Below are 26813 nucleotides of genomic sequence, written 5' to 3'. Positions count from 1 at the left end.
TATTTCCGGCGCTATCTTCGATTCTGTAGGTTGGTACAAAATGGCCGCCCTGCATTACTGACGAAAGAACCCTTGAGGAGTCAGGGACTCAGGCACCACTTGTCCCTTTCCACCTGGAGCAAGCACAGAAGAGGCCCTGCTTCTAAATACAAACTCTGCCCTAACAACACCCAGTTCTAGACAGAGCCTTGGGTCTCACTCTTGACCACAGTGGTGAGGCGGCTCTGGTTAGAAGTGGGTGGCCAGGTCCGGCACACTTCAGACGCTTAGTAAACACTTGTTGGATTGGATAACTTGGATGGAGATGGGAGATGAGGTGACCGAGGGAAGGGTCTTGATGGGTGTACGTGTCGAGGGCCGCTTACAGCGCTGTTTAGATATTTTTCTTTCAGAGACAGGGGAAGAAGTGGGTACAGAGCCCCCACCCACTCCCACCCACCCCACCGTGTGTGGGCTTCTGAGGCAAAGGAGAGGGTGGCAGAGGTTGCAGCCACTGAACCACAAGGGTCGCTTAGAGGGTCACATCTCTAGGAAGTTTATATGAAGCTAGTCTGCAGTCGAAGGGTGTGTGGTGGCGGTGGGCACATCCCACAACTGGGTTAGAGTGGGCTGACTGGGGGCCGTGGGGGAGAAGATGAAAATGCCTGTGGGACCACAGACTGTCACTGTGGTGGAGCTCTGCTAGGACTGTGTCCTCCTCTCCCATCCCTGGGGGGCCCTGTGAGGGTGGTAGAAACCTCAAGCACCGTGAAGTTACACGGCACGTATTGTCATTTTGATAACATCCTTTGTGTGGTCCCTGCCTGTCTCTTCTGGTGCTGCATGCATCCTGCCCGGCAGAGTTCCTTCCCTGCCGTGCCTCTCTATCATTTCTGACAGGCCCTGTGCTTTTTTGTGTGTCTTGGTGGATCCTGCGGAAGGGTGGCTGGTACTTTAATGACCTTTCTGAGTCTTTTTCTCCTTCCCTTCTGTCTTCCATTGAGTCCTCTGTGGCTTTTTGTTTGTTTGTTTCAGAAAACCTGTCCACTCGTCTTTGTTCACTGTGTCTCTCCTACTCTGCGGCCAATTCCTCTCACGTCCACACCTGGGGTCTAGCCAATACTCCACAGCTTCCTGTCAGACCAAAGCTTGTGCAAAGACCTGATGGCCTGTGGGAAGCCAGGCTGCTTGTTTACAGGGTGGAAGGGACTAGATCTAAGTGGCATCTGGGGAGGGGAAAGAGGAGAAAGAAGAGACAAGGGGGTACTCCAAGAGGACAAGAATTGTGATGGCCTCAGCTCAGAGGAAGACACCCAAGGAGCTGAGGAGCATAAGCAGAGGGGAAACAGATTTAAAGATGCAGAGATGAGCAGAGAAAGGGGGGAGGGGAGCACTGTAGGCAGTCAGCCCTTACATCCTTTCCCAGGGGTACAGAGCACAGGCTGTATGAGGTAGAGCGCCTCTGGGGAGGTTGAGGATGTGGGAATCAAAGGCCGAGTCTCTGCAGCGGAAGCCTAAAGCACCCGAGCAGGTTGTGGCTGGAAACCCACAGCCTCCCCCCACTGGAGCAAAATCTCGGGGTGTGTTGCGGTGGTGCCCGGAGCTGGCAACAGGGTACTACATAGCTCTCTGCACAGACTCCAGAATTGTGGCACGAGGGAGAGAAAGAGGCTACCATCTGGGGAGGAGCAGGGAGCGCCCTCACTCCTCAGGCATCTTCAACAGAGAACCGGGGATTTAGATCTCCTGGAGGGACGGTCCATCTAGAGATGTCATCGTTTCTCTGTTAACTTCTGCTCACCAAAGGGCATACACACACCTGCTCCTCAAGGTTTTCCATCTGGGCTTGGGGGCAGTTGGAAACCTTTTTGGGGCCAGGCTGCCCCTACAGCTCTTGTCATTATAGCCCATCCCTTAAACGCGCTTTAGGTCCCATCCCAAGCTAATTGTGCCAACTTGTAGCCCCCTTCATGACTATAATGACCAGTTTTATGCCCACTTTCCTCAGAAACCTCTCTTTTGACCGCTTCTCTTTCTAGCTCCCTGTTTTAAACAAAACTTATTCTGTCACTGTCTGTCTGTCTGTCTGTCTGTCTGTCTCTCTCTCTCTCTCTCTCTGTATCCATAGTCTGTCTATCCATCTGAAGCATCTATTATGTTTTAGATTTTTAAAAAATTCTTCTTTCAGCCAGTGGAGGAGGAAATGGACAGAGCTATTTCTTAGCGTCCCCCAGGCCTTGTTGTTGGAAGAAGTCTCCAGCACCTACTCTGAGTTAGGTATTTGGGGTTGAAATGGTTCAGTGGGTAAGACTGCAAGTGTCATGACCTGAGTTCAATCCCCAGCACCCAGGTAAACGTGGGAGGAGAGAACTGAGTCAGCAAAGTTCTCTGACTTCCTCCCTCTCATCTTCTCTCATACAAACAATAATAAATAATTAAAGAAATATGTATTAGAGCCCAGCAGGAAACAGAAACCACCTCAGATGGCTCAAGGGATTGTGTGAAAAGGGAGTTATTACAGAGTCAGGGACAGAGGGGCACAGACACTAGCAATAACAGTGAGGTGTTGGGGGAAAAAAAGGTAAAAATGCTGTGTCTGGAAGCCAGGAAGAGCTTGAACTGTGGATAAGGGTTGACAAGCTGCAGTTGTAATGGGGTGGGGCGGGGGGGGGGCAGGCACACAGCTGTCGGTAGTGAACGTGCCCAGAGCAAGGATACAGAGTGGGCGGCAGAGGGGGGGAAATGACACACACACTCTAGTCTCTGGCTGGGACACCACTTCCATCTCCTTCTGACATTTCCCACTGGCAACCCCAAGTGGCCACTAGAAGGTCATAAAGCCTAAAGGACACAATCAAAAGCAGCCATCTCCTTTGCTGGAGTCAGAGCATAGACAATGGAGAAGAGTAAACCGCATGGAATGGGGTGACATGGTTCCATCCAGGCCAGTGAAGACACGCTTGTTCACGGACAGCCTTCCCTGTCAGCTTCCCTGTCCCCCTCTCTCCCTTCCTTCCTAACTACATTTTTGTAGTCCTGGGGATGGGACCCAGGGCGTGCTAAGTGGACCCTGTACCGCTGAGCTACATCCTCAGCTTTCAGTGACCCATTTAAGAAACAGAATGAATGTGCTGCATCCAGGAAGACACAGAGCTGAGTTACTTGCCACCGTTTGTCCTCTTTGGCTTAAGCTAAGCAGGCACTTTATCCAGCCTCTAGGTTTCCAAGGGTGCCCGGCTTGTGGCAGCGGCTTAAGGCAGCCTGGGACTGTCATCCCTGCCCTTGTGGAGTTCAGGCCAGCGGGGAAGGGATTATATGAATCATTTTCTCCTAAGAGGGAAGGCGGGATGTGGCCAAGAGAGCATCGATAGGGGCTGACTGAGTTCAGAAAGGGTAGATTGCTGTAGAGCGGCTCAGCTCTCGGCTCGGCAAGGGTGAACCAAGGAGAAAGAAACAATCAGGCTTGGGAGAAAGAGTAATAAATAAGTTCTTCATGAATGTCTTGTCTCACCAGCTCTGGACCAGATAGATCCCTGCCGAGTCTCACCCTAACAGTCACTTCTCTGAGGCCCAATTATAGCCTGGGCTTCTGGGTTGCATCATTTGGGGAGAGAGAGAGAGAAAGAGAGAGAGAGAGGGAGAGAGAGAGGGAGAGAGAGAGAGAGAGGGAGAGAGAGAGAGAAGAGAGAGGGAGAGAGAGAGAGAGAGACACCAGCAGCTCCAGTCATCCTCAAAAACCAATCTCAAAAAAAAATCTCAACTCTCCTAGCTTGCCTGTTAAGATTTATTGTCAGACCCCAAATACCTGCCTATATCAGCTTTCTAGCACTGCTCTCCTGAGCTCTGTTTTCGTTCTTAGCACTTCCAGCACACCCCCTCACCCCTGCATGCAAGGGGCTGCACATACTCCTCCCCTACTCCCCCACCTAACTGGCGGTTTAGGACTTGAGCAATGCCTGGGTCTTCAGGAGGAGGTTTGTAAAAATGCAAATGACTAACCCCACACCCCAGGTTTGGAGCCCTGGGTCTGGGGTGGGCCCTTGGATCTGGTTTTTGGTTTTTTTGTTTTGTTTTGTTTTGTTTACAAATTCTGTTTCTCACATATTTCCTGGATGTGTTGCAGCAAAGGTTCACTCTTCTGGCCCTTGTGAGGCAGAGGCAGGCAAATCTCTGTGAGTTGGAGGCTAGTCTTGTCTACGTAGTGAGTTTCAGGCCAGCTACGGCTCGTACTGAGAATTTCTCTTGTTCTATACCACTGTGCCTTCCTTGCACCCCATGCAGAGGCTTCTGCCCTCTTTCCCACCCTTAGCCTTTTGTCTTTTTATGGTGTCCCGGTCTCCAGAGGCATGCCACCATCGGTCTGATACTGAGCAGAAAATAAAGATTCTAGGTTTCTTTCTTCTTGGTTTGTTTGTTGGTTTTGTTTTCTCTTGGGCCTCACACCATTATGATTCCAAGTCCTGAGAATTTCATCTTAAGCCAGGCATGGGGGCGGGGGGTTGGAAGATGGTGCATGCCTGTAACCCCAGAATTTTGGAGGGCGGGGCAGGAGGATCAGGAGTTCTAGGTTATCCTTTTGTTTTTGTTTTGTTTTTTTGTTTTTTGAGACAGGGTCCCTCTGTGTAGCCTTGGCTGTCCTTGGACTCGCTTTGTAGACCAGACTGACCTCGAACTCACAGTGATCTGCCTGCCTCTGCCTTCCGAGTGCTGGGATTAAAGGCGTGCGCCACCACGCCTGGCTAAGGTTATCCTTAACTAATGAAAAAAGACAGACAGATAGACAGCTGGTCCCTTGACTCTCTCATGCCTTCCAGCTGTCTTCGAGATGCCTTGTCTTTGCTTCTCAGTTTCATTCCCTCATCCCACAGATGGAAGAATCCATTTGCAACCAGAATCACCTTTACCTAAAATTGTCTGCTGGTTCCTGAGTTTCCAAAGTCAAGTCCCAGGGTCTTAGCCTACATCCTGGGACCTTCAGACACTGGCCTGGCTCTGTTGTTTCAGTCCCCATTACTTTGCCATCTCCTCCTTAAATTGTTTTCTGGTTTCATCCACAAAGAAGTCATTCTTGGCCAGGGCACACATTTTTTTTAAGTCTGAAAAAATTTTTTTTTGACAGTCTCTACATAGCCCAGGCTGGCCTCTAACTGTCTGTGTACCTGAGGATGACCTTGAACTCCCGATTTCCTGCCTCTCTCTACCTTCCATGCTGTGATTATTGGTATGCACCAACATAGCTAGTACCACTGCACACTCAGTGCTCCTGAACCCAGAGCCTCACACGTGCTGGGCAGGCACTAACTGAGCCACAATCCCAAACCCCACTTTTAATTTTTTTGAAATATTTTTTCCATGTCCTATTTTTTCTTTTTCTTTTAAAAACATATACGTTTATATTATTACACATGAATAAAATAAACTACACACAGCAGGAAGAACCATGAGACAATCATGAGTTATATAAATGTTACATTCTTAGTGCTTTGGCTATTTGTATTTGTCAAAATTGAAGTAAACATCTTTCCTATCTTGTTGTGTCTAAATTTCTGAATGAAATTCAGTATCTATCATATCTCATCTCTATTAATTTAAATAATTTATCTTGATCTAAAAAGATCTTATCCCCTAACCAACTAAACTTGATTGTAAAACTAAACTATCTGGTCTTCAACCCCCCTCAGAGACTTGAGAAGAAATAAAACTTAAATGCCTGAGTGAACTCGTAGTGCAGGTGAGCAGCTTCCAAAATAAAAAATGACTGAGACAGTTTACTGCCTGAACAGTCACCCAACACTCTCTATAACATTGGAGCCTCAAATTCGGCCTTCTAGCCCATTATCTCTGCCAGACATATTCGAGAGGCAGGAACTATTGCTTACCCTGTCTTGGCAGAGTTCAGCTGTCGACTCTGTCTGCATCTAAGCTTGCCCATTTTTAGGCAGAATTCTGTCTGTGGCGGAAACGAGGACATTTCACGCAGTGATTGGTTTGCCACATTTGAAGCCAACTCCATAAGGAGGTTCTTTGAAGCTCATCATCTTCTTTGAAGGTTGGCTGGGTGTTGCTAGGAGTTAACTTGTCTTGTCAAAGAATCTTTAGAATAATAAAAACATCTTTAGCTGGGCTTGGTGGCTCACGCCTTTAATCCCAGCACTCAGGAGGCAGAAGCAGGTGGATCGCTGTGAGTTCGAGGTCAGCCTGGTCTACAAAGCACGTCCAGGACAACCAAGGCTACAGAGAGAAACCCTGTCTCGAAAAAATAAACAAACAAAAAAATCTTTAAATGCCGTATTCTGTAGGTCTCTGAGACTTTTGAAGATCTTATTTTTGGAATATTTTTATTAAAACATTGCCACTGTCACCACAGATGCTCAGTGGTAGAGCATTTGCCTAATGTATGTGGCTCTGAGTTCCATCTAAGCAAAAATTTTGTCAAAAATGAATATACAGGGCTGGTGAGATGGCTAAGCCTGTAGGTATCTGCCACGAAGCCAGACCACCTGACTAGATCCCTAAGCCCTGCATGGTGGAAGGAGAGAACAAGTTGTCCTCTGACCTTCACACAAGTGTAATAAGTAATAAATTAATCGATAAGTAGTGAGGCATGGTGGCCCACCTGCAATCCCAGAGCTCAGGGAGGCAGAGGCAGGCGGATAGCTATGAGTTCTAGACCAGCCTGGTCTACAAAGTGAGTTGGGACAGCCAAGGCTACACAGAGAAACCCTGTCTCAAAACCAAACAGACAAACAAACAAAAAGATAAATAAACAGAGTTTAGATAAATAAATGAATAAGTAAATAAAGTAAAACTTTAAAAATGAACAACAAGCTCCCCCCCCCCACTTCAGTAAGTGATATGTTTTGTTTTCAGTTTGATGCTTTTCTTTCTTCCTTCCTTTCTTTTTTCTTTTGTAATTTATTTATTTTATTTGGATTGATGTTTTGCCTCCATGTATGTTTGTGCGAGCGTTGTTGGATCCTCTGGCACTGGAGTTACAGACAGTTGTGAGCTGCCATGTGGGTGCAGAGAATTGAGCTCGGAGCCTCTGGAAGAACAGCCAGTGCTTTTAACTGCTGAGCCATCTCTCCAGCCCCCTCCCTTTTTTGTTTTTGTTTTTTTCAAGTGAGGGTTTCTCTGTGTAGCCCTGGCTTTCCTGGAATTCACTCTGTAGACCAGGCTGGCCTCGAACTCAGAGAGCAGACTGCCTCTGCCTCTCAAATGCTGGGATTAAAATCGTGCACCCACCACCATCTGGCTTCTTTTTTTCTTTTCTTTCTCTGGGTAGCCTTGGCTGTCCAGGAACTCACTTTGTAGACCAGGCTAGCCTCGAACTCACAGTGCTCTGCCTCCCAAGTGCTAGGATTCCAGGCGTGTGCCACCTCACTTGTCGGGAGAGCTTCTCTTTTTTTCTTAAAAACTTTATTCTTAGACAATTTTGCACATGTGTGCAATACGTTCTGATTACTCATCTTCCACCCTTTCATCTTTCTCCTGCGGCTGCGACCTACCCTCCTCTTCCCAGCTAGCCCCTCTTCCACTTTCATGTCTTCCTTGCTTTTGTTGTTTCGTGACCTACCGAGTTTAACTAGGACAGCCCCAGAACGTGGGTAGGGAGCTGCCCACTGCATGGCAAGACTTCAGTAGCTACTCTGACTGGCCCTCCTCTGCTGCCCACAGTTCCTCAGGAAGAGGCGGGGCTGCGCCTCGTGAGGTCCCGCCCATCCATGGCTGGGCCCAGTCTTGTGCAGGTTCAGTGGGTTAAGATTGGTGAAGGCTGTGCAGTGGTGGCGCACGCCTTTAATCCTAGCATTCAGGAGGCAGAGGCAGGTGGAGTGCTGTGAGTTCGAGGCCAGCCTGGTCTACAAAGTGAGTCCAGGACAGCCAAGGCTACACAGAGAAGCCCTGTCTTGAAAAAGCAAAATCTTCCTTTAATCCCAGCACTTGGGAGGCAGAGGCAGGTGGATTACTGTGAGTTCGAAGTCAGGCTGGTCTACAAAGGGAGTCCAGGACAGCCAGGGCTACACAGAGAAACCTTGTCTCAAAAATAAATAAATAAATAAATGACCCAAACCAAGCGGCAGGGGGTCCAGTTCAATGACAGAACTCTTGCCCTCTTGCCCAGCAGGTGCAAGGGGCTGGGTTGCATCTCTGGCCTCAAGAAATGAAGAACTAAGCCAACTATGTAGCCTGAGTGCAAGGTTCATCTGTAAACATAACATGTTAAATATTCGAAAAGTACAGTGATTAGGGCTAGGTGAGTGGCTCAGTAGTAGAACACATATCTTGTGTATGGGACTCTGTAGGCCCACTACTGGAGGAAAACAAAGCAAAAACATTTACAATATTAGTAAGGGTGATATGGTTTATAGTTGAAATAAAGCTATGTGGAAATGGCTTATTTTTGAAATTTCTGAACCTACTTGTCCAAAACTTCAAATAATTAGCAAAGCAACAAGACCCGTTTATAATAGTGTCTCTTAAAACTAGACTCTCTCTCTCTCTCTCTCTCTCTCTCTCTCTCTCTCTCTCTCTCTCTGTGTGTGGTTTAAGTTAGCCTATTTTGGGGTGTGTATGTGTGGGGTATCCATGTCAGCTTGTTCCAGGGATCCCCTATGCCTGTCTCCCAAGTGCTGGGATTACAGGTGCAGGCTATCTTTTAAGTAAGGTCTGAAGTCCAAACTCACAGACCTCACATTTGCTTGGTAAACATCCTATTCAGTGACCATCTCTCCAGTTCAAAATTAGGCATTCCTTAAGCAAAGAGAGCAGTACCTCCCCCACCCTTTTTTGTTTGTTTGTTTTATGGTTGTTGTTATTTTTTTTTCAAACAGGGTTTCTCTGTGTAGCCTGGCTGTCCTGGAACTCAATCTACAGACTAGGCTGGCCTTGAGCACAGAGATCCACTTGACTTTGCCTCCTGAGTGCTGGGATTACCGAGGTGTGCTAGCACCACCTGGCTATAATTAATTTTATTAAAAGACTAGTGGGCCCATTTCCCCTCTCCCTCCCCAATCGTATAACCCAGATTAGTCTTAAGCTTGCTATATAACTGAGGCTGGTCTTGAACTCTTTCTTTTCTTTCTTTCTTTTTTTTTTTTTTTTCTTCAAGACAGGATTTCTCACCGTATCCTTGGCTGTTCTGGAACTCTCTTTGTAGACCAGGCTGGCCTTGAACTCACAGAGATTCACCTGCCTCTGCCTCCTGAGTGCTGGGATTAAAGGCGTGCACCACCATGCCAGGCCATACAGATGGCTGTGAGCCACCATGTGGGTGCTGGGTATTGAACTCAGGACCCCTGGAAGAGCAGCCAGTGCTGAACTCTCTTTTCTATTAAAAACAAATTTTACATGTATGGGTGTTTGCCTGTATGTGTGTATGTGTATCACATGGGTGCCTGGCACCTGCTGAGGTGAGAAGAGGGTATTGGATCCCTGGTACTGGAGTTACACACAGAACCATATGGCTGCTAGGAATTGAACCTGGGTCCTCCATAGGAGCAACGAGTGATCTCAGCTGCTGAGTTAACTCTCCAGCCCCTTTAATAGGGTCTCGCAATATAGTCCTTGCTGGCTTTGGACTCAGGGACTCCCACCTCAGCCTAAGACCGCACACAGGTGTGACTCTGTGCCACCATAGGAAACTATAGCTGCTCATGTTTGTGCCTGAAACTGTAGTTCGTATCTGACACCCATGAATACACTCGTTTATGCTGCTACTACTCGGGATGATAAAACTGCTATTATGCTACCAACATCACAGTCTTAATCGGCCCGGAATTTTGTGACAGATTACTGCAGGGTGCCCTCTTTAGTGTGTTAATAAGGCTCTCCAGGTTGGTTATAAAGGTCCTGAGGGAGAGAGACACAGCTTTTGTGTGCCCCAGGCCCAAGGAATACCTGAAGACTAATGGTTTCTATCTTCCTCTGCCTCTGCCATTTTGCAGATTCAGATCCCCAGCGACTCCAGCCCTTCCTACCTCAGCAAGGCCACCATGTGCCGAGGAGTCACGTTTAGGCAGTTGCTCCTGGTGCTGCAGCTGTGTAGGTTCTCTGACTTGGGGAGCTGTGGCAGACGGCTTGGGAGGTGGGGGAAATGGGGAAACGCAAAGGGTGGGGCACAGAGGGAGACAGCAGTAACAGCTGACTTCTTTCCTAAGCAGCACAATTCGTAGCTGTCACTCGAGGGAAGACCGTGATAGTGGGCAGAGAAGACACTTCAGTGGAACTCCCCTGTCAGGGTTCCCAGCGAAAGAGCACAACCTTCAACTGGAAGCTCCCTGACCAGACGAAGATTCTGGGAAATCAGAATCCTATCTTTCTCTTTAAAGGTACAATTCCCTGTCCCCCAACCCAGGGAGGAAAACAGTGAGTTGAATGAGTTTGCTGTAAAAGCCTGTCCTAGACGCCCACAGTCACATGTTGGCTAGAGGCCCTCTCTTCTGGGATTTCCTTTTCCCAACTGTGGTGGCACATGGCTTCTAGAATCCTAATTTAAAAAAAAAAAAATTCTTTCAATATTTACGACTTGAAAGGACATTGCAAAATTATCATCCAAAGTATATGGTTTCAAGAGTGTTTTACTACAGAGCACAAAGATGATACGATACTTGGTTTATTCCCATTACAAGCAGCAGCTATGATGTCGAGTGCATGCCTAGAACCTGTAAGCCCTAGGTTTGATTCCCCAGCCAAAAAAAAAAAAAAAAAAAAAAAAAAAAAAAAAAAATATATATATATATATATATATATATATATATATATATATATATATAGCAAACAAACAAAAAACTAAAACAAAGCCAGGTGGTGAGGGTACAGGCCGTTAATCCCAGCACTCAGGAGGCAGAGACAGGCAGTTCTTTGTAAGTTTGAGACCAGCCTGGTCTATAGAGTGAGTTCCAGGGCAGCCAGAGCTATGTAAAGAAACCCCATCTTGAAAACAAACAAATAAACAAAACAACCCTCCCCACCCCAGAAAAAAAAAAAAAACCCTACAATATTGCATGTCCTAGGATCTTAGCAGTAGGAGGCTATGGCAAGACTGTAAAAAGTCCTGAGGTCATACACCAAGACTGTCTCAAAAATAAATTAAAATAAATTTATTCAGTCTTAAAAGTGAACACATTCTAAGACGCCGTATAAAGGAGATAGATTCGGCTAAAGTATGTACAATGTCTCTGAATGGCTGAAGTTTGGGGAACACAGCTCCAATCCAACCTTCGTGGTGAAGCAGCTGAGGCCCAGCCCCAAGCTTTCACACCTACTGGGAGGCAGACCTGGGACTGGAGTGCTGCCCACCCCATCCCCACCCCCGGGTCTCCTCTAGAAAGCTGTGTTCTAGGCAATCCGACCCAGGTTGATATCTAGACAGATATTTTAAAGGTGATTCTATATCCATCCCTATGTGTAAAATGCATATGCTTGACCTGGTGAGATGGTTCCGTGGGTTAAAGGTTCCCCACTGCCACGTGTGACCACCTGACTTTTATTCCTGCCCCATGTGTTCCACAACTTGTCCTCCGACTCCTATGTGTGTTCTGTGGCATGTGGGAGGGAGCACTCCCAAACACACTCTAAATAAACTAATAAATGTAGTAAAATTTTAAAAATGCATACAGTTATGTGAGATAGGTATGTATCCTCAGCTCATTTCTTTTCTTTTCTTTTTTTTTTTAAGATTTATTTATTAAGTATACAGTATTGTCTGCTTGTAGGCCAGATGAGGGCATCAGGTCACATTATAGATGGTTCTGACCCACCATGTGGTTGCTGGGAATTGAACTCAGGACCTTTGGAAGAGCAGGCGGTGCTCTTAACCACTGAGCCATCTCTCCAGCCCCAGCTCATTTCTTTTCAGTAACTGCTTAATTCCTTATTCAATTATACTATCATTTGCTTGTTGGGTGTTTAGGCTCCTTTTAGTCTTTTTATAGCAAAATGATCTCCAGAGGATAATTCTGTGTCCTTGAACATATTTTGCAAATACTTTAAATTTTTTAAAAATTATCTTATTTTATGTGTGTGAATCTTTTGCCTGAGGAGGATGGAAGAGAATGGTAATCCATTGGGACTGGAGCATGGATGGTCATGAGCCACCACGTGGATGTTGGGGGCTGAACCTGGGTCCTCAGATACAGAACTCAATGCTCCTAACTGCTGAGCCATCTCTCTAGCCCCAAAATATCTTATTCTCTTATTCTCTCTCTCTCTCTCTCTCTCTCTCTCTCTCTCTCTCTCTCTCTCTCTCTCTCTCTCTCTCTCTCTGTGTGTGTGTGTGTGTGTGTGTGTGTGTGTGTGTGTGTGTGTCTAGCATTTGTTTAAAGACAGGATCTTACTCAGTTATCCAGGCTGGTCTTGAATTCCCTGTACTTCTCCTGCCTGAGCTTCGTACACTGGGATCACTGCTACAGATCAGAAGACCTGGCCTTCAAAAAGTCTCATGGGGTATGGTGGGGCCTTTAACTCTAGCATGCAGGAGACTGGGGCCAGTCTGAAGCCAATCTGATCTACACAGGAAGTTACAGGACACCCGGGGCTACACAGAGAGACCCTTTCTGAAAACAAAAACAAAAACAAAAACAAAAACAAAAAGCCAAAAGTACATCCCCCACACAGATCTTATCTCATTCCTGCAGTCTAACACACCATGTCTCATTAGATGCCATTCAAATTTGACATGAAAAAAAAAGAAAAGAAAAAAAGAAAAAAAAAAAACCCCAACAAATTTGACATGAGTGTTAACTTGTTCATTGAGTTCATTCTGAGACAAATATTCCATTTAGCTAGTTGTGCTTCTAAATAGACTGACAGGCAATAGAATTTCCACTCCTGAGGAAGAACTCAACAAGGAAGGGGTGCTGGGTGCCAGTGAAGTCCAGGCTTTGGCCCGATAAGTTCCATTACAACTTTTCTTCATTTTATAATGTACTTATTTTTATTTTGTGCACATTGGTAGTTTGACTGCATATACGTCTTTGTGACAGTGTTGGATCCTCTGAACAGGAGTTAACAGTCAGCTGTGAGGTGTCATGTGGGTGCTGCGAAGTGAACCTGGACAAACAGGTTCAATCTTTCTCTGGAAGCACAGTCAGTGTTCTTCGCTCTTCACCACTGAGCCATCTCTCCAGCCCCCCGCCCTCCCAACCCTCCCACCCCTGACCCCCTCACCTCCCCACCCCCACCTCCCACCTCCCCACCCCCGACAAACTTTTTTGAGACACAGTTTTCTCTGTGTAGCCCTGGCTGTCCTGGAACTTGCTCTGTAGATCAGGCTGGCCTCCAACTCGGAGATCTGCCTGCCTCTGCCTCCAGACAGTCATAGGCTGGGAAAGGCCTGAGCTACCACACTCTGCTCATTAGATCACAAAGATCTGCCTGCCTCTGCCTCCTGAGTGCTGAGATTATAGGCATTGGCCACTGTGTCCAGCTCACCCTGTACACATTATAACAGTCTACACACATTGTAGCAGTCTGTATATATTATAACAATCTATACATATAATGCTTTACATACATTGCTATTATTATTTTTAATTATTGTAAGACAAAGTCTCAGTATGTAGCCCTAGCTGGCCTGGAACTCACCATATAAACTAGCCTGACCTTGAATTTATAGAAATCCGTTTGCCTCTGCCTCCTGAGTGGTGGGATTAAAAGTACATATCACAACACTTGGCCATTATTCCTGTTTATGTAATTGTTTTTTGGGGGGCTATGTTGGAGGTTTGAAGCCAGTGCCTCCCATATGTGGGGCAAGTTCTCTACCACTGAGTCGTATTTCCAGCCTCCAAACATTGATTAACAGATAGCATTGAGGGTGGGACTGCAGCATGGTGGTGGATAGCTTCCCTAGTATGGGTGAAGTCCTAGGTTCAATCCACAGTACTTCCAAAAAGGGAGAAAATAACACTAGATAGCATTCTTTTTTGTTTGTTTGTTTTTTGTTTTTGTTTTTTGAGACAGGGTTTCTCTGTGTAGCCTTGACTGTCCTGGACTCGCTTTGTAGACCAGGCTGGCCTCAAACTCACAGCAATCCACCTGCCTCTGCCTCGCAAGTGCTGGGATTAAAGGCATGCACCCCCATGCCTGGCTTAGGTAGCATTCTTAAAGTTCCAGAGTAGAGAGTGGACACCAGAAAGAGATGAGGGCTCACAAAGAAAAGGGAGGTGTTTGAATTTCCTTTCTAATGCTGTGATGAGCACTGTCACCAAAAGCAACTTGAGGAGAAAATGGTTTATTACATCTTACATCCATTGTTAAAGGACCCCAGAGCAGGAGTTCAAGGCAGGAACCTGGAGGCAGGAACTGAAGCAGAGACCATGAAGGAACACTGCTCACTGGCTTGCTCCATATGGCTTACTCAGTTTGTTTTCCTCTACAACTCAGGACCGCCTGCTTTTGGTGACGCCATCATCAGCATCCTAGTTTGATGTTTTGCCTTAACTGTGTAAGACATGGCTAGTGAGATAAAGTGGGAAAGAGCACACATCATTTTTTATTTCTTACACCTGCATGTGAATCTACAACATCTCAAACCAGAATAAGATTGGCTTCCATAAACTCAAAACAAAAAGAACAAAACAGTTCCACATATAAAGGACTTTGTCAAGGGTATTCTATTAAGTGAAAACTGATCAATATATAGGCTATTTAATTCCACTGGAAAGATTATTATTTTTTTAAATATTTTCAAGATTTATTTATTATGTATTTATTTATTATGTATACAGTGCTTGCCTGCATGACAGAAAGGGGCATTAGATCACACTATAGATGGTTGTGAGCCACCATATGGTTGAACTCAGGACCTCTGGATGAGCAGTCAGTGCTCTTAACCTCTGAGCCATCTCTCCAGGCCTGGAAAGATTATTTTTAACTGTATGAATGTGTGTCTTGAGTGCAGGTATACACATATGAGTGCAGTTGCTGGAAAATGCCAGAAGAGGGCACCAGATAACTTGGAGCTAAAGTCACAAACTGTTGTGAGCCGCTTGATGTGAATGCTGGGAACCAAATACAAAGTCCTCTGCAAGAGCAGTTTGTACTTTTAACTGCTGAACCATTTCTCCAGCCCCATTTTAATTTGATTATATGTGAACATGTTTGAATAAGGGGGGAAAAAAGGGGCATAGAAAAATCTATACCAAACTAGAATAGGTAGAACTAGAACAGTGAGAGAGAAGTGGAAATGTTACCTCTGTAATTTTTGTAGTTTAAATGACTAATCTGAAAAAAAGACAGAGTGTCTTAAAGCAAATTTTAAGATGTGTGTTATGGACATTTTCCACTTCATGAAATATGTGTCATTTTAGTCAGTAGTGGTGGCACATGCTTTTAGTTTGTTTGTTTGTTTGTTTGTTTGTTTGTTTCTCGAGACAGGGTCTCTCTGTGTAGCCTTGGCTGTCCTGGACTCACTTTGTAGACCAGGCTGGCCTCGAACTCACTTTGATCCTGCCTCTGCCTCCCAAATGCTGGGATTAAAGGCGTGCGTCACCACGCCTGGCAGCACACACTTTTAATCCCAGCACTCCAGGAGGCAGAGGCAGGTAGATCTCTGAGTTTGAGGCCAGCCTGGTCTACAGAACAGCCAGGGCTACACAGAGAAACCCTGTCTCAAAACAAACACACAAACAAACAGTACATCTTAGTACCAACTCTAGTTGTCCACTAAATAATGTCTTCTAATATACCGCCATGCGGCTTGACTAAGAATGCCCCCATAGGCTCATATATTTGAATGCTTAGTCACCAGGGGGTGGAACTCCATGATAGGATTAGAGGACTCCAGAGATGGGCCTTGTTGGAGGAAGTGTGTCACTGGGAATGGGCCAGCCAGGCCAAGCCTCTTTCTCTTCTTGCCGCCTGTGGGACGGAATGTAGAACTCTTAGCTCCTTCAGCAGCATGCCTGCCTGTGTGCCACCATGCTCCACACCATAGTCACAATGGAATAAATCTCTGAAACTATGAGCGACTCCCTAATTAAATGCTTTCTTTTTTATAAGAGTTGCTGTAGTCACGGTGTCTCTTCACAACAATAGAACTAAGATAATAACCATTGTCATTTTCTGTTTTTAGAGATAAGGTCTCACTTGGCAGCCCAAGCTGCCTTTGAACTTAAAGTAATCCACCTGCCTCAAACTTTCAAGTGCTGGGATTACAGGCAGGAGCCACCATTCCCGATGCTATTACCATTTTACCTAACATAGCATAATATTTAACAATATTTTAATTATGATTTTTATCTCAAGGTAAGTTCTCACCATACAGCCCAACCAGCCTCCAACTCTCTTATATAGCATAGGCTGGCCTTGAACTTGTGATGCTTCTGCACAGCCTTCCAAATGATGGGATCACAGGAACGTACCATAACACCCAGCTAACTATGATTTTTGTTTGTTTGTTTATTTTGTTTGTTTTTTTCAAGACAGGGTTTCTCTTGGCTATCCCGGACTCACTTTGTAGATCAGGTTGGCCTCGAACTCACAGAGATGCGCCTGCCTCCACCTCCTGAGTGCTGGGTTTAAAGGTATGTGCCACCACACCCAGCCTAATTATGATTTCTGTACCCTTGGTTTGCATTTAAAAATCATTATTTAAAAAAAATGTTTATTCGTTGTTATTATCATCATCATAGTCTCTCTCTCTCTCTCTCTCTCTCTCTCTCTCTCTCTCTCTCTCTCTCTCTCTGTGTGTGTGTGTGTGTGTGTGTGTGTGTGTGTGTGTGCAGACATGTGAGAGTGAGTATATGTGTGGAGGCCAGACAACAACTTTCAGGAGTCTGTCCTCTTCTCCTACAGTGGATTTTAAGGATTGAACTCTGGTAGTCAGGTTCCTGTGGCAAGCACTTTACCTGCTAAGCCATCTCAGCAGCTGCAAAATCATTGGTTATCGTTATTTTTGAGACAAGGTCTCTCTTTGTAGCCCTGGTTATCCTGGAACTTGCTTCTTAGAGCAGGCTGTCCTTGAACTCACAAATACCTGCCTGCCTCTGCCTCCCAAATGACTAAAGCCACATTCAGTTAAAACTATGATTTCAAAGATAAAGCTTCATAAATCCAAGGCTGATAAATTTCATTTACTTACTTAAACAGAGGGTCTCTTGTAGCTGAAGCTGGCCTCAAATTCAGTTGTGTAGCTGGAGACAACCTTGAACTCTGACCCTTCTGTTTCTTTTCTTTTTTCTTTTTCTTTTTGTTTTGTTTTTTGAGACAGGGTGTCTCTGTGTAACAGAGACCTGGCTGTCTTTAACTCACTTTGTAGACCAGGCTGGCCTGAATCTCACAGAGATCTGATTGTCTCTGCCTCCTGGGTGATGGCATTAAAAGTGTGCACTACCACCACCCAACGACCCTCCTATTTCTTATACCTTCCAAGTACTGGGATTTCAGACATGTGCCAACACACTGCCTAGTCTGTGTGGCCACCCATGGTGCTGAGGGACAAACCTAGGCCCTGTACAACATGCTATGAAAGAGCTCTACCAGCTGAGCTACAGCCACAGCCTTGTTTACTTATTTTTTGAAAGAGGCCTAGGCTGGCCTTGAACTCATTATGGAGCAGAGATGACCCGGAACTCCTGATTCTCTTTTGTCTGAGAACTACAGACATGCCCATATTTACTGGTGGGAGAGGGGGACTGAAGTCCAGATTTCGTGTAGACTGAGTTATATTCCTAGTGGGCACACACTGCATTCTAGGAGAGTGTTTACAATGACTCTGGTCAACATTGCCATGAGCTCCTGTCCCCAGCGTCATGGCCGGCATTGAGCAGTTTACTTACACCTGTGTGTGCCTTTGTTTGTGAGTGTAGGAGCATACATACCATAACAAACACACGGAGGTCAGAGGACAGCCTCATATGTGAGTCCTCACCTTCCACCGTTTTTTGAGGCAGGGTCTCTATTGTTTGTCACTGTGTATGCTGAGCTTGCTGGCCCATGGGCTCCCGTGCATTTTGCTCCCATCTCAGTGTAGGAGTCCTGGGATTTATAGACTGGAAATCCAAACTCAGGTCCTCGCTTCGTGGTTGACCTTTTACTCACTGGGCCACCTTCTTAGCCTATTTTCTTTTCTTCCTAATTTTATAGTTTAAAGGTATTGCATTGTTCTTTTAATTTGCATTTATTTTCCTCACCTGTAAGATTAAAAACTTTCTAAAAATCCCTAGCCTGGTCAGTTGTGAGAGAATTAGAAAGGAATTATGGAGCTGCCACTCCACCCAGAAAACTAAAAAGAGGCATTTCCTCTTGTCGACAGTTGTTGGATACTGTCATGTAAGAGGGGGCCTCAAACCACCTAGGAGACGGGGTTCCAGGGAACTTGTGAGAGACTGCTTAGCCTCTGGGGATGACTGTGAGGACTTATCTTGGTCAAGTTCTGGTGGAGGACCTGCCCACTGTGGCAACAAACAGGAAAAAGCCATCTGAGCACAAGCATTAGTTGGTGACTCTCTGCCTCCTGCTTGTGGATACGCTGTGATCAACTGCCTCAACCTTCCATTGCTTTGATGTTTGAGCCACGATAGGCTGTTAGGCTGTCCCTGTGAGCTGTGAAACTTTTTCTCTTACATTGTTTTTGTCAGAGTGTTTTATCATAGTAATAGGAAAAGAAATTAAGACTGAGATTGAGCCGGGCGTTGGTGGCGCACACTTTTAATCCCAGCACTCGGGATGCAGAGGCAGGCGGAGCACTGTGAGTTCGAGGCCAGCCTGGTCTACAAAGCGAGTCCAGGACAGCCACGGCTACATAGAGAAACCCTGTCTTGGAAAACTGAAGAAGAAGAAGAAGAAGAAGAGAGAGAGAGAGAGAGAGAGAGAGAGAGAGAGAGAGAGAGAGAGAGGGCACTCTCTCCGGATAGGTATATTGTCTTATAATATTTCTGAGCTGGTGGGATATTGTTCCAGCCATGTAAATAGATATGGTGGTCCTCACCAGTCTGGAGTCCCTAATAGACCAGAGGGTTTTGGGCACTGTTCTCAGCAGGGATGCCGGGGTGGGGGGGGGGGATGGGGGGCCCTCACCTTCCTTTGTATGGCTTCTATTTACAGCTCCAGGCAAGCGGTTTAGCAATTTTGATTCCCACAAAGCTGATTGGGATAGAGGGTCATTTCCTCTCATCATCAATAAACTTAAGATGGAAGACTCTGACACTTATATCTGTGAGGTGGAGAACAGGAAGGAGGAGGTGGAGCTGTGGGTATTCAGAGGTGAGTGGGACAGCCCCGGGACGTAGATGCCTCCCTGCGCTCTTCCACTCTCACACCAAAACCAGAACCCAAACTGATGACATTTCACAGACCGCAGATGGGTCACACTGTGCCTCTTGGTTAATGGGGGAGGGACAAGGACTGGGGTGAGGTTGGGGGGGGGTGAAGAGAAAAAAAAATTGAAGGAAGGCAGAAGGAAAAGTGTGGAACCCTGCCTTGTGCTGGAAGTGGACGCCTGGGTTACAAGGGAGGCACTGTTGAGGTGGATGATAAAGAGACACTCTTGGTCTCCCTTCTTCTTCCTTTGTCCTTGGGGATGGTGTGCGTGACACAGGTGCTCTGCTTCCTCCACAGTGAGCATCAAGCCGGGTACCAGCCTGCTGGAGGGGCAAAGCCTGACCATGACCTTGGATACCAGCCCTAAGGTTGCTAACCCCTCAATAGAGTGCAAAGGCCCAGGGAATAGAATTGTCAAGAACGCCAAAGTTCTCTCCGTGCCCGACCTAAGGACTCAGGACAGTGGCTCCTGGCCCTGCACTGTGAGCCTGAACCAGAAAGAGAATAAGTTCAGCATAAAAATCTTGGTGCTGGGTAAGAGGCTCCACTCCCTGCGGCTTCCTTCCCTATCGGGAATTCTCAGGTCTCACTCTGCTCTTACGTTGGTTCCTGGACCAGTTGGAGGGGTGATGGGGATGGGGCCAGTCCCTTCTCCAGCTGAGGGCCCTTCCCCCATAGGGAGCCCATTACAGCAACCCAGGGAGTGTATAAGAAGGAAGAGTGGGAAAGTAGGAGGTGAGAGACTCCAGAGTCCACAATAGGGAGGTGGCAAAGACACCTATTGTCCCTTGTCACCAATCTCAATTCCTACTAGTGAACAAATCCATCTCCTCAGGGATATTAACACCAGCAAACCAGTCATATTGGCATCTGCATTGCATCTCTACAGCCTGAGCTAGGCACCATGGGAAGACTGAGAACCCTGAACACAGATCCTGTGTGTAGCGTTGACTTACACCCCAACTCTGCCACAACCATGCTCTCTTTTGTAAAAATTATTTTTAATAATATTTGGGGGGATCACGATGAAATTACATCATTTCCCTTTCCTTTTCTTCTCTTCAAACCCTCCCAACTCTCTTTCAAAAACATGGCATCTTACTTGTTTTACACAACACACACACACACACACACACACACACACACACACACACATTGCTCAGTCTTCTGTATAATGTTGCTTGTATGGACATGTTTTCAGAGCCGACCTTTTATTATTGGATAACCAATTGGTATGCTTTTCCCTGAGGAAGACTATTTTTCCTGCTCCCAGCATTCCTCTGCCGCCTTTCTTTTTTTTAATTTTTTAAAAATTTTTGTTGTCTAAGATTGAGACCTCATGAGTTCCCCTCCTTCCACGTTAGCTTGTCTATTGGTGCCATCCTGTTTCAGGCCATGTGTAGGCCGCCATGTTGGTGACGAGATTTTGTGGGTGAAGTTTCTGACATTCCTAGGAAACACAGTCTCACAGCAAACTCCCCATTTCTCTGGGCCTTACAATCTTCCCATGCGTCTTCTGAAATGACTCTTGAGCCTTGGGGTGCAGGAGTTGTGTTGTAGATGTATCGGGTGGGAGTGGGCCCCACACCTTTGCTCTTAGTCTGTTACAAAGACAAGTTTCCTTGATGAAGGGTGAGAATTACACTTCTCTGTGGGTTTAAGGACAAATATTCAGAGTGTTGTTAGGACTATGCTGGTTTAGTGAAGTGATGGCTGTAGGTTGTGGTGGTTTGAATAAAAATGGCCCTCATAGGATAATACTTTTGAATGGTTAGTTACCAAGGAAGTGGCACTACTTGAAAAGAATTAGGAGGATTAGGGGGTGTGGCCTTTTGAAGTAAGTGTGTCACTAGGAGTAGGCAGTGAGGTTTCAAAAGCCCACACCGGGTAAGATGGTCCTTGCGTTCCTGTGCCACATGCTTGCCCCACCATAGGCTCCCTCCTCATCCTCTCCCTCCTCACCCAGAGTTATTCTTGCTTCCTTCTGACCTCCAGGTTTCAAGAAGGCATCTACCACAGCCTACAATAGTGAGGGGGAGTTAGCGGAGCTCTCCTTCCCACTCAACAGTGAAGTAGAAGACTTGAAGGGAGAGCTGACCTGGAAGGCAGAGAAGGCCTCCTCCGTGCACCGCTGGGTCACCTTCTCCATAGAGAACAAGAAAGTAGTACAGAAAACAGCTGCTGACCACCTCAAGCTCCAGCTGCTGGAGACGCTCCCGCTCGGGCTCAAGATACCCCAAGTCTCTCTTCAGAGCGCCGGTTCTGGAAACCTGACCCTGACTCTGGACAAAGGAACACTGCATCACAAAGTGAACCTGGTGGTGATGAAAGGTGAGGGGTGAGCTGAGAAAGGGCGAGCGTGGGTGGGGAGTGGGGGGGGATGGGGGATAGGGTGTGGGGGTGAGGCGGGGAGTGGACCAGGGCTCTCCATGGCTAGTCACGTCCCAAAAGGCAATGCTTTGAATCTGGTAGTCTGGCTAAATAATGAAGGAATTTCCAGATTTTGAGCCAGTTTTATTTTATTTTATTTTTTTTCCTCTGAGGACAGAAACCAGGGCCTCATGCATGCTATGTATAAACTTTTTTTTTTTTTCCTTTTGAGACAGGGTTTCTCTGGGTAGTCCTGGCTGTTCTGAAACTCACTGCGTAGTGCAGGCTGGCCTTGAACTCACAGAGATCTGCCTGCCTCTGCTTCCCCAGTGCTGGGATTAAAGGTGTGCGCCACCACTGCCCAGCTCACGCATACAAACTTTATCACTGAGCCCACAGTTGTGGGCTGGCTTTGAGTTGAGGCTGGAACCCACACGTCCTCCCCTGATGTCCATGATCTGCCCTGGGACTGGCTCCACTGAGGCCTGGACTAACACACAGGATCCAGTTCTCCCTCTGCCTGACCCCCTGTGACCCTGGCTAAGTCCCTTCGACATCATGGGCCTGCATGCTTATCTTTTTTTCTTTTCTAAAGATTTAATTATTATTTACTTTATATAATCTATTTTTATTTTATGTCTGTATGTGGGTATCAGAAGCTCCAGAGTTGGAGTTGCGGATAGTTGTGAGCTGCCATGAGGGTGCTAGGAATTGAATCTACATCCTCTGGAAAACCAGCCGGTGCTCTTAATTACTGAGCCATCTGTCTAGCCTCTTAAGAAGTGTATGTGGAGGCTGGAAAGATGGCTCAGTGGTTAAGAGCACTGCCTGCTCTTCCAAAGGACCCGGGTTCAATTCCCAGCACCCACATGGCAGCTCACAACTGTCTCTAATGCCAAGATCTGACACCTTCACACAAAAAATGCACATAGATTAAAACTAAATGAAAAAAATATATATATATATAAAGAAGTGTATGTGTGGGCTGGAGATATGGCTCAAGAGGTTAAGATGTTCTCTTCTGGCCTTCTCTGTCATATACATGTACGGCATACATTCGTGCTTTTTAAAAAAGATTGATTTATTTATTATGTATACAGTGCTCTGCCTGCATGTGTGCCTGCCCACCAGCAGAGGGCACCAGATCTCATTACAGATAGTTATGAGCCACCATGTGGTTGCTGGGAATTGAACTCAGGACCTTTGGAAGAGCAGCCAGTGCTCTTAACCTCTGAGCCGTCTCTCCAGCCCCCATCTTCTTTTTATTACGGAAGAGAATCTTAGCACATAGCGGTGGTTGTGATATGAACCTGAGATCTTCGACTCCTTAACTCGTCATCACATCGATTCCACAGACAATAATGACTAATCCATAACACAGCACAGGCCAGGGCCGCAACCGAACACTTCGGGCATTCCTCCATTTCACTATTGTCAGTGGTGCAGTTTCTCCAGGGCTGTGGGTGTCTCTGTGAATCGCCACGGCTGGCAGAGTTGGGCAAAAAGGAAATCTGGTTTAATACGACTTTTGATTCAAAGCTAAGGATAGCTCACTCCCAGGCTGTTCCCCACTGACAACTACAAGAAAACACGATCTGAGAGGCTAAAGGGCCACTCACACACAGGCTCATTTTCCCCATTGACTGAGTCACCTTACTTACAGCTTGAAAGTGCTGGGAACCCTGAGCAACAGGCCCCAGGTCCCGCCTCTCCTTCCTCTGCAGTGGCTCAGCATGACGACACTTTGACGTGTGAGGTGACAGGACCCACTACCCCCAAGATGACACTGAGCCTGCAGCAGGAGAATCAGCCTGCCAGGGTCTCTGAGCAGAAGAAAGTGGTCCAAGTGCCAGCTCCTGAGGCAGGGATGTGGCAGTGTCTACTGACTGACGGGGGAGAGGTCAAGATACACTCCAAGATCCAGGGTAAGGGTCCAGTTTCTCAGGTCTCACGCTAAGCCTTGGCCTCTGCCTCTGTGGAACCTTCCCAGGGATTTAGCTACGATGACAGAGTCCCAGCTCCCTAGCTCATCTCACCTGGAGCCATTTTGTACAGTGGCCTCAAGAGAGAGAAGTGAGGTGGGTAGGTCCTGGGCTCTCGGTTCCCACTTGAATCCTCCAGACTCCCACTTCCAAACTGCCTGGGCATGAGGCCTTTCTGGCTAAGAGCTACATGCTCTCTCTAACCCTAAACAAACACATAGACCCTGGCATCTGGCCCCTGCTCTAGCTTTCTAGAGAACTCTGTATGGGAAAAAAATCCCTTCCTTGTTCTGTGCATCCAGGGCCTGGTGGCCTTTGAAAGTCCTGTGCACTCAGCTCTTCCCTCTGACCTGGGACCACAGGTCAGACTGTCCCTATATGTATAGCTGTTTCTCGTCAGTGTTTGGGGTGGAGCCCAGGGCCTCCCTCCAGCAGAGCTACAGCCCCAGCCAAATACCCCCTCCTCCTCTTCCTCCTCTTCCTCCTCCTCCTCCTCCTCCTCCTCCTCTCCTCCTCCTCCTTCTTCTTCTTCTTCTTCTTCTTCTTCTTCTTCTTTCTCTCTCTCTCTCTCTCTCTCCTCTCTCTCTCTCTCTCTCTCTCTCTCTCTCTCTCTCTCAGTTTCTTCCACAGGTTTGTTGAACCAGAATCATCCTAAGTTCCTGGCTGTCGTGCTCGGGGGCACCTTCAGCTTTCTGGCTTTCATTGGGCTCTGCATTTCTCTGCTGTGTCAAATGCCGGCACCAACAGGTGAGTGAGCTTCCACCATCACCCCCGAGCGCCCCAACCCTACCCCACCCCACCCCACCCCGCCCCCTGCTGGGCCCTCAAGCCCAGTACCTTGTACTTGAGGCTGAACACCCTGCGACTGGCTTCCGGCTTAGCTTCCTTGGCCCAACCCTGAAGATCCTCACTGCAGACCTTGCCTGTGATTCCCATCTGAAGGGATGAGATTGCTTCCTCAAGAGCTGAGTCAATGACAGGGCAGGTGGCTTAAGCCACCCTAAATGCTTCTTCTCTGCCAGCTTCCCCCTCTCCCCCCTCCAAGGGGCACCTCCCTCCTGGAGGACTGGGGCCCTCACAACTCCTCTCCTTGTCCCTGGGCAGCGCCAGGCAGCACGGATGTCTCAGATCAAGAGGCTCCTCAGTGAGAAGAAGACCTGCCAGTGCCCCCAGTAAGGATCTGGCTAGAGGTAGGAGGGAGAGAGAGAGGAGGGAGAGAGAGAGAGGAGGGGGGGGGGTGACAGGGAGAAAGTAAAGAGGTGGAAGAGACCAAAAAAAAAAAAAAAAAAAAGGGAGTTGAGAAGGACAGAAGGTACAAGGAGGAATGGAGCAAGAGATGGAGTAAAGAGGGGGTGATGGAGAGAGAAATAGAACCGGGAAAGGATTGGCAGATCTGGAGGTGAAGGGGCAGTGGGCCTGTGGTATGTCTGGACGGACACTGCAGCGATGACCAGAGATACCACTGTGCTGCAAGAGCAAAGTGGGGTCTGGAGCCATGCACTCCACTCCGTAGCAACACTGATGGACTGGGAGGTTGGACTTGCTCACTTCTTTCTTCTTTCTTCCAGCCGGATGCGGAAGACTCAGAATCTCATCTGAGGCCTAGGCCTCACCTGCAGCCAGCCTACCAGCTGTGGCCTGTCTCTCTCGTTGCCTGAGGCCTGCGGACCTAACGAATGTAGCCAACCCAGCGTCTCTGGCCTCTTGCTCTCCTCTTCCACAACTGGCCACTGTCTCTCTCCCTCTATTCCCAAGCCCACCAGCAGAGCTTGCTCTCTACTTTTTGGACCCTTAAACACACACCAATTATTCTTCCCAGCTTCCTTTTCACCAGAAGCTCGGCCCTCCTCTGACTGTCCCTCTGGGACCACATCAGCTGTCTGCTTGGATCTATGGGCTGTGAGCAGAACCAGCCCTACCTGGCACAGATGGTGTGGGGTGGCACACAGTTTACAAGAGAGGGTTCTGGGACCAAACCGAGCGAGGGCCTTGTGTGCAGATCAAACACCCTTGGGACAGACGCAGACCCAAAGGCTACTGAAGTCAACTTCAGTTTCCCATACCACCTGCTTCTTACTTTTGTACTGGCAAGACCAGACTCACATTCTGGCCAGTGCACCAAAGCATGCCCAGGCCACACACCCCCTACACACAGCCACACACTTGTCCACAGACCCAAAGAACACATCTTAATGTATAAGTCAGTTTAATGCCCTAAAGACAAAAACAACAACAACAACAAAAAACAAACCTTACATGTGTGTGAGCAAGATAGCTTGACAATAAAAGCTCTTACTGCCAAGCCTGATGACCCAAGTTCAATTCCCGAGAGTGGAAGGAGAGAGCTGACTCTTGAAATTTGTCCTTCACTTATGTGCCGTAGCCCTTGTGTACCTAACACACACACACACACACACACACACACACACACACACACACAGGCACACACATATTAGAAATCCTGCAAGCTGGTAGTGATGACCAAGATGGCAGAAATGACCAATCACCTCCAGCAAAATAGAATTTAGGTTGAATGACTACTTAAGGTTGCACAGCTAACAAGCACTCATGTCAGAACCAACCCAGAGTCCCTGATCCGTAGAGCCACTACGTGTAACACAGGGATGAATGGCACACGGAGCTTGGGAGCTAAGTCACGGGTACTCTGTGCACCATGGCTGCACAGGAGCACAGCAGCTGCCTGCAGACATGGCCAGCCTCCAAGTTCTGAGCGGACGGAGGAGCACTTCTTGTTTCAAATCCCTCCTTGACCACTGCAGTTTGTGGAGTCCTTTACCAAAGGACTCTAAGAGCAAGGCTGGGAGAACCATCTAGAGACCTGCCACTGTGTGCAGAGCCTGGGAAGTGAGCTATGCTGGGGACCCTCTAAGGGCACCCTTGTGGAAGGTGACTGTGGCTTCTAGCTTTCCCACACATCCTAATAGATCAGGGCTCTAAGTGATCTCCCTGCCAGCCTTGATCTGGTTCTCAGACTTTTGGCCTCCTCCCCGGCCTCTTTTACTTCCCTGCTTTAGTGCCTCCCTTTTCCCCCCCGACCCCCCCCCCCCCCCGCCTCTCTTTCCAGGCGGCCTATTCCAGAAAGAGACCTCCCCTAGTTGCTACCAGACTCCTCATTGCTTATTTTTTAGTTGTGCCCACTCCCCACTCCTGCCTCCTGAGCTGACAGAAAAATAAAAACTAAATAAAACGCACTCACTC

At 47.3% G+C, this 26813-nt stretch overlaps 1 protein-coding gene across 1 annotated transcript; it reads left to right on the top strand.

Annotated features, from left to right (window-relative positions):
* Positions 1 to 5180: 5180 nt before the first annotated feature.
* Positions 5181 to 25704, top strand: Cd4 (CD4 molecule). Its single transcript, XM_051155348.1, is given in 11 exon segments — positions 5181 to 5200; positions 9924 to 10020; positions 10140 to 10319; positions 19027 to 19185; positions 19540 to 19776; positions 21238 to 21573; positions 23337 to 23537; positions 24213 to 24310; positions 24312 to 24341; positions 24699 to 24766; positions 25163 to 25704. Coding segments are annotated over 10 exon segments (1389 nt in total). The 5' UTR covers positions 5181 to 5200; positions 9924 to 9971; the 3' UTR covers positions 25194 to 25704.
* The last annotated feature ends 1109 nt before the right edge of the window (positions 25705 to 26813 follow it).

Source organism: Acomys russatus, chromosome 13 (assembly GCF_903995435.1).
Source record: "Acomys russatus chromosome 13, mAcoRus1.1, whole genome shotgun sequence".
Taxonomy (NCBI): domain Eukaryota; kingdom Metazoa; phylum Chordata; class Mammalia; order Rodentia; family Muridae; genus Acomys; species Acomys russatus.
This window is presented reverse-complemented; position numbering and strand designations above follow the sequence as displayed.